This window comes from Gobius niger (assembly GCF_951799975.1).
Source record: "Gobius niger genome assembly, chromosome: 3".
NCBI lineage: Eukaryota > Metazoa > Chordata > Actinopteri > Gobiiformes > Gobiidae > Gobius > Gobius niger.
The window spans coordinates 37,000,348-37,008,679 of NC_136854.1; the positions used below are offsets into that span (position 1 = coordinate 37,000,348).

An 8,332-nucleotide genomic window follows, 5' to 3' on the forward strand; every position below is an offset into this window, starting at 1 on the left:
GTACATACTAGAGTAGGTTAAATGTAAATACTACTCTCCTCTGGTTATTAGCCTACTTCCAATAGTAAAAACATGCATTAATGGAGAGCCACATAAAGCCCAGCTCAGACCAGGCTCTTTCCCACGTGTAGGAAGTAGGAGTTGCCCGTCCAGAGGCTCAAGGCCAATGGGACGTTTTAGTGAAATGTATCTGTTGTTACGTACTTTCGCCGTTAGAGGGCGTGCAAGAGCGCCACGCTGAGGGGGCCGTTCCCATTTCTCAATCAGCATTTAAAACCCGTGGAGCACACCGTGCCATTATCCGAGAAAGCTGCACAAAAGACGCCGGACCTCGCTGCTTTTGGGACCCGAGAAAGATGTTCTGCAGACGGGCATTGCAGAGAGTGGCGCCGCTGGCACGGAGCGCTCTCAAACCCCATACTCCCACAGCCAGTGAGTATTCGCTCTTTACAAACAAAGCGATTCATAAAGTGCTCTTATGTCATCCTCGACAGACTTTTCATCACGAATAATCAAATAACAAGCGCCCGGATCAAAATGAGCTGCTTTAAATGTGAATGTGCGCGTTTTTCTTCTTTCAGACGCTGAAAAAGTTCCTTTCCAAATAAATGCCTCTGAAATGTCTACAAATTGACCGATTGGTTTACTTTTGTATAGTTGAATTAGCTTCGACATGTCTGAATTGACAGTCTTTTATTTGTTATATTGTAGCTTATAATAATTGAATAGTGCGGACGGTGTGGCCGCACGAGGAGGAGGGGGTGTGTCCTTCTTTGGGAACATCCAGTTCTGCACAGCGAGTCCTCCCCTACAGAACAAATCATCCACGATATATACGGGGTTTTTTTTCTCCATTTGATTTTAAGCATAAAGCCATGTGGTCTATAGCAAGATTTACGCAGGTTTTTTATTTATTTATTTTTTGTGTAACATGTGTTTACATTGTGTGCGTGGTGTTAGAGCTTATGCCCTTTGTCTATGTCCACATCATGGAGGCTGCAGTAATAGTTCAAATCCACCTTGCACTGGTTTGCTTCACATTTCTTGCCAGTGTTTTTATAACCAACTCTTGGGTGAATTTCAATTTCCTTTAGTATTTCGAGTCCATGTGTTGTTCAGCTGGAGGGCACAGTGCTCTCATTATATAACCCACCAATAAAAACCAGTAGAACAACTTATGCAACTTAAATGGGCCTAAAACTGTAGCATTATTATTGGAATCTTATGAGCATATGAATAACTTTTTGTATGTCTGTCTCCCTCCCTGTCTATACATGAACGCATTAATGGCTTCTATAATGAAAGGTTGGCAGTCGACCACACCCCCTCATGACAAGAACATACAGCTATGTGTGACCTCCTCCGCAACCTGTGCAGCATGTGTTATGCACTTGAACTTTGCGCTACAGTCCTGAAGGGGCACACAGCTGACAGGCAGTAGCAGAGACATGCGTTACAGTAACACACGTGTACACTGGACACACGTGCGCCCTCCTCCTCCTCCTCCTCCAGCAGCAGCCATGTTGGGACGGGAGTGTGGCGAGACCGTGCAGGATGAGCTGATTACTGTATAAATAAACTGGAGTTGGAGCAAGTCCTGCTCCTCGTGGGTATTAGAGAAAGCCTCAGGTGTGGATGCTTCATCTCAGTGGTTCTCAAACTGTGGCTTCTTCGGGGCCATCTGCAATTATAGACTTTATTCATTTTAATTACAGATGGATTTATTTGTTTCCAGTTTTGTGGTAATTTATTACAAAAGGAACAAGTTACAAAAGTTACTTTTTTCAGTAAGGAATATAACATTACTTATAGAATTACGGAAACATATTAATCATTACAATTAGTGCAAGTGCATTTAAATGGTTTGTATTGAAATGCCAAACTCCACCCAAATAAAATGCACCAAATCAAGTTAGACACCGATGTATAAGATCTTCAGTCTGTGATCTGCGATCTGCGATTTATATTGATCGATATAAATTTTCGATTTGATTTGATTTTTTCATTAAATACATTTTGCTGATTCATAAAATAAGATACATCTTTTATTAAAACTTCAGCTCAAACAAACAAAAAATGCTTTCATTAAGTCTCATTTAATGCACAAAAATCTTCCATTGCCTCGACCAAACTCCCAAACTCGGTTCTGTTTGTACCAAAGAAATGGTACAAACCATAAAGTCCCAGGACGATCATTGAGATTGACCAAAGTAGAGATTTCGATTAAATTTCGATTAATTGCCCAGCCCTAGCTGTCGTCAAAGCAAAACACGAGAGTGGTCAGTGGCATTATGGCTATTTTCAGTTTAGATTTTACCAAAGTAACTTAAAGTAACTCAAAAGTAGTGTAACTCAGCTACATTTATGAAATAGCAATATGTAATAGATACATATTACATGTTTAATACTGTAACTACAAATATGGAATATGTTACAATTTTAAAGTGGTTTACATCCAGTTTACTCACAATTTACTCCAGCCATTCCCAAGTCCGGGACATCGCAGTCCCCTTTATCGATCCAAGATTCTCTAATAATGAATTTACCCCATTCAAAGTAATTTTACAGCTAAATTTACATGAAAAGCAACAATGATTATAGGCAAAGTACTGACTTAAAGTAGTTCATTTTAGGAAATAAATGTATTGTTCCTTTCAGAATCTATATTTTTCAACGTGTTTTGTAGTCAAGCTTTTGGGGGGTTGTATTACTCCTGAGCCCCACTTTGGGAACCATTGATTTACTCCAATTCAGATTTTAGGTTAGGTTTAGACCTGAGTTAAGTCTGGTGGCACAAGGGAAAGGGGAAAAAAAGTTTTATGAGGTGGTATTTGGTGTGAATTTTGTGTGGAGAAACACATTTCTACACATGTGTTAGTTATAGTGGTTTTGTAACTTTCAACTTGAGTATGTTTTTTAAATTATTTCTTTGACAGTACAGTTTTGAGCAATTAACCTCATACCGTATAATAATTAACCGCGTAAATATCAGTCTAATTTCTCAGAACGCCAAGCTTTAGGACCAACCGATCAAGAATCAGGTCATGATCAACATAATCAAGAATTAAAACATCCAACTAATAAGATGAACAAAACCCTTTTCCATCCTTGGAGGAACAATGGGACTGTGCCCTTAAAGATAACTTTATCGTTGGACTCACATTGATCACATGCGCTCTCAAGTAAATCATGCTAAAGATATCCCTGTGTTGACAGACGACCTCTCTGTACCCGCTGCGGTTGTGTGTGGAAAGTATAAGAGGGATTAAGCTGAGGCTGTTTGGGATCTGATTTATTTATCGGCTCAGCTGCACGAACAACTGGCAATCCCTTTAAACACCTGTACTGTCCCTAATGCTCTACAACTCAACAACAGCGAACAAAGACGTCCAATGCAACTACAGCAATGTGTGTTTGATTTTTATGTATTGAAGTCTGAACTAGTAGGTTTTATACATGATGAGACCACATGGGGACGGGGTATTTTGTTCTCTGCAGGGGACATTATGCAGTATTACCTAATCTTGCAACTCTAGCCCTAGCTGCATGACAATTCCCCTCCATTATATAACCGGCCCCTGTAGAGCTTTGTTAGAACGTGACTTGTTTGCAGTTGAAAATGGTGTCATGTAAACTTGCACACAGAACACGAACCCATTTAGATGAATATAAAAACCTTTTGTCTGTGTTTGCAGCTCCAGTCCGACACATGGCGTTCGGCATTCCCGGTGGAACCACTAATCTGGCATACGTGGTCCTGTGTGGAGGAGGCCTCGCTGCAGCCGTCTATGTGAGCAGACCTTTCGACCTTTTGTTATTGTTATTTGCTTGTGTGATATTTCGAGAGTCACTTAAAGGAATAGGCCACTGTTTTAAAGTGCTGAGATATGTTCTTACCTTAGCTTAGACGGGTTGATATGTAGCTGTCTGGTTTTTTACGCGTGCCCTCAGTCACATAAACAGAGCACAGGCGGCGTTAGCATTTAGCCTCTTCCAGCATAGGTACAGCTCCAAACTGAGGTGAAGTTACCTTCCCTATTTCAATATGGTTACATGAGCCTTTACACGATCCAAGTATAGTCACACAAAATTAAACATGTCGATTTTCTAAGCGGATAAAAAGGGGAACTATATTGCAAGGCGTAGTAATATCACTACGTCTACACTACATACAGACGGCATCTCTGGAATCGCTCATTTATGGTCATGATTGAAAACAATTTGGAGAAAAATCTAAACTTTCTTTAATTATTCAAAAACAACATTAACACAAGCTGAAATATGAATAAAGTTTTCTGCTAAATAAAGATACAAAGACATGGAGAGGAGCAAAGTGGTTCAACAGCCCATAAATACATGAATAACGGAGAATGCTAACTTGATGCTTCATGTTAGCATCGGACTAATGCTAACGGTTAGCTAGCACTAGCTACAACTGCCGTTTTTTTTCACTTCTACTGAACAATCCATATCGGCCTGCTTTACACTTGACTTTATTTATGTGTGATAAATAAGTTCATATTCCACCAGAAAATGGCTAAAAAGAGTGAAAAATTGTGTTTTTCTAAAGATTGTATTTTCCCCCTCAGTGAAGCCACGCCCCCTTCTATGATGAGTTGCCGTCTGTATCTTATTACTACGCCTTGCAATATAGTTCCCTTTTTTATTTGCCTAATATATCGACATGTTTAATTTTGTGTGACTATACTTGGATCGTATAAAGGCTCATGTAACCATATTTAAATAGGGAGAGAGCTTGGTAGTAACTAACTTCACCTCAGTTTGGAGCTATACCTATGCTAGGAGAGGCTATATGCTAACTGCTCTGTTTACGTGACTGATGGCACACGTAAAGACCAGACAGCTACTCATCAACCTGTCTAAGCTAAGGTAAGAACATATCTCAGTATTTTAAAACAGTGGCCTGTTACTTTAAATCATGCGGAGGGGGTTCTTTCAAAGTTCAGCCTTTGCTATTGAGTATATCAACACACCAGCATTTTTAAAAATCCACACAAAAAGCAGGGCATACTATAATTTGCTCCTCTACCAAAGTTCAACCATCGATGAGCAAGTTTAATAATTAGATGTAGAAAACATGCTGCAGTTATTTTTCCACAATATCCTTTGGGGGGAAAAAAAAGGTTTTTACTTTACCGCAAAGGGAAAAGTTAGGTTCAGGAGTTTTAGTTTGTTCAAACTGGACAAAGCGTCTGTGATCATTGTGTAATATTTCTCATATTGTATTTTTTATCAAAGGTTGTGAAGGAATGTTAAAATTCATATCTCTTTCTTTCAGGCGTACAAATCTGTGAGCGGAGACGCAGCAGCCCCGGCCAAAGGTAAGCTCACGTTTTAGACACTGCCTTCCTGAACGATACGCCCAATACCACACATCCAAATATCAATCATGCTACAGTGATCAGTCTCAATAGTTGTATCTGGGCTGTCTGTTCAGATTCCTGTTACTGAGGGATTTGTCTATTCAGTCAGACTGAGCTCTGGCAGATTGTGGCTCCACGCCCAGAGCCATGAACCAGTCTGTAAAAGGCGGCTAATGGTTTCTTTCTTATGTGCTGTGTACAAGCTGTCAGAAAGGATTATCTTAAAAATACACTCAAGGGTTGATTATTACTGCTCACGACAGCCTTATTTTACTTGAAAATTACCTCTGACACATAACTGAAGGTAACATAAATAGTATTATTAAGATTTTAGGTAGCTAGTTTAAAGTGATGGACACATTTTTTTCATGAAGGGCCACATGAGGAAACCACAACCTCTTAACCCCCACCTGAACCAAGCTCTCAGTTTGGCATCACCCAAATCTAAAAGCTTAAAGAAAACATAAAAAAAAGTGCTAAAAACAGGATGAAAACGAGACAACAACAGCAATAAAAAGCGATGGTGACAAAAATGGTACGAAAACACAACAAAAAAAGAAATAAAAAGCGATGAAAAGGCAATTAAAAAGCCACAAAAAGTGACAAGAACGTTATAAAAGACTGACAAAAAAGTGACCCAAACTTAACGAAAACACTCCAAAAAAGTGACCAAGACTTGATGAAAACGTGACAAAAAAGCGCAATGAAAAAGCAACAAAAAAGTGACATAAACACAACAAGAACGCAACAAAAAAGTGTGATGATAAAGCATCAAAAAGCAACGAAAACACATGAGAAAAAAGTTTTGATCACTTTTGAAGGTCTTAGCTTTCAAATGAGGCATTACTCTGTTGCTGTCCCGTTGAGAATCTTTGGGTAAAGCCAAACTGGAGACAATAAGCTTGGTTCAGGTGGGGGTTAAGAGGTTAATGAAGCGGAGGGCTACAAACCTGGAGGCCCTTGCAGTGAATAATTTGAATAGATGCATTGATAGCAACTAAAACATTTTTTTTTCCAATAAAGCAGGAAGCAGGATTTGTTTTTAGTTCGGTTTAGTAAATAGGTAAGGCCAGGCAAGGCAAGTTTATTTGTAGAGCACAATTCATACACAAGGCAATTCAAAGTGCTTCACAGTCATCTGCATAGTTGTGGTACGACACATTGTTGCTGTTTATTAGCTGACCCAATGGAAGCATGTGCAAGTTGAATAAGATGGGTCCCAAGATTGACCCCTGGGGGACTCCACAGGTCATGGCAATTTTGTCTGAGACACAGTTGCCAATTTCGGCAAAGTACAAGTAAATATGGAAGCATGCTGGGTCTGATCAAACACTTGAAAAACTAATCACATCTGAGCTTCAGCACTGACAAATCTGCCTTGTATTCCTGCAGCTCCAGAGGCGGTCCCGGAAGCAGCAGCGCCCCCTGCAGCTGAACCTGCCCCAGTAGAAGAGGCGGTTTCTGCCCCCGCCGAGCCCGCCCCCGCCGAGCCTGCCCCCGCCGCACCCGAGCCTGAGCCAGCAGCAGCACCCGCCCCGACAGAAGCGGAGGCCCCGGCAGCCGAGCCAGCGCCGGAGCCCGTGGCAGAACCGGCCGCCGCGGCAGTAGAAGCGGCGCCAGAGGTAGCGGCAGCGGCGCCCGAACCAGTGGCGGAAACGGCGGCTGAACCTGTCGTCGAAGCAGTAGCTGAGACTGTCCCAGAGGTTGTTGCCGAGATGATCGCTGAAGTCGCTGCCCCGGTGACAGAGGAAGCCGCTCCCGCTGTTGCAGAGGTGGCGGCAGAGGTGGTGGTGGTGGAGGCTGCCCCGGTAGAAGCCGCCCCCGTGGAGACCCCAGCCCCGGAGATCGCTGCTGATACGGCCCCGGCAGAAGAGGCGCCCGCCCCTGAAGCTGCCCCGGCTGCTGATGCGGCTGCGTAGGACTGTTGACGGCTCGAATGTTCTCCAAAAAGTGGAGTAAAAAGCGTAGTTATCTGAAGTTTTAAGCGCAGGACCACAACCCAAACACACCTCTTTTTTGCTGTCATGCTTATAAATAGCTTCTGGTGTTGTCCAATTTTTATTTCCTCATTCTGTGCCTCAACTGTTGTCCAGAGAGGGGTGATGAGCTGTGGTCCCTGCTTTGAAAGCCTAAGAAATGCACTCATGAACCACTAATGTCCTTGCCTGAAACGTTAGTATTTATAGACAAAATAAAAACATAAAAGGCGTTAAATGACAAACTAATCTGTGTGATTAGAAATTGCTCTTAAAACGTGGTTGATGCGTCCATTTCTTGCACTTTCCCCTTTTCCCTCTTTAACCCTGAAATCATTGCATTGGCATTAGTTTGAGATTTTCTAAACCAGATAAAATCGTGAATCTGGTGTGGTGTACAGTTAATGTATCTTTAAGGGAAGCTGTGTGGAGGAGTTATTTCAAACATGTGTTAAGTGCTCTTAAAAACAAAATCCACCAGATATACTGTCCAGGATAATTCAGCACGGGTTGTTTGCATTTAGTTTCTTTTCTTTTAAATATTAGGAATTATATTTTCAGGTATTTCATCCCTTGTAAAAAACAGTTGCCGTCTTCCAGATTGAGACATATTGAAATTTTATCTCACAAAAACTGTCAACCAACTATTATTGTTTTGGGAAACACGTGCATTTGAATCACATTGATGTCTGGGCATCTCAGTCTGTCATGATGATGAATAATATGAATGCTTTAAATAACAATAAACTCACTGGATGATAAAATGGAAGTAAGTTGTCATTGTGCAGCACACTATATATAAGTAGTGCAAGGAAAACTGTGGAAACTGTGCTTGTGGCGGTAGGTATGGGTCTGGATGGACCATAGCCTCCTGCCTGAGAGGATAGGGGTGAATAGTCCGTGTCCAGGGTGGGAAGGGTCAGCTGTGATCTGACCAACAAGCTTCCGGGTCCTGGAGGTGAACAGGTCCTC

General features: G+C 41.6%; 1 protein-coding gene across 1 annotated transcript; it reads left to right on the top strand.

Annotated features, from left to right (window-relative positions):
* Positions 1-222: 222 nt before the first annotated feature.
* On the top strand, positions 223-8,108 carry LOC306960887 (uncharacterized protein). Its single transcript, XM_079553490.1, has 4 exons — positions 223-432; positions 3,696-3,790; positions 5,300-5,342; positions 6,777-8,108. The coding sequence occupies exons 1-4, from the start codon at positions 357-359 to the stop codon at positions 7,301-7,303; spliced, it is 741 nt and encodes a 246-aa protein (XP_079409616.1). The 5' UTR covers positions 223-356; the 3' UTR covers positions 7,304-8,108.
* Positions 8,109-8,332: the final 224 nt, after the last annotated feature.

Coding starts and splice junctions, on each gene's coding strand:
- LOC306960887 (XM_079553490.1), top strand. CDS start 357: ATGTTCTGCAGACGGGCATTGCAGAGAGTGGCGCCGCTGGCACGGAGC. Junction 433..3,695: donor ACCCCATACTCCCACAGCCA/GTGAGTATTCGC, acceptor CTGTGTTTGCAG/CTCCAGTCCGACACATGGCG. Junction 3,791..5,299: donor GCCTCGCTGCAGCCGTCTAT/GTGAGCAGACCT, acceptor TCTTTCTTTCAG/GCGTACAAATCTGTGAGCGG.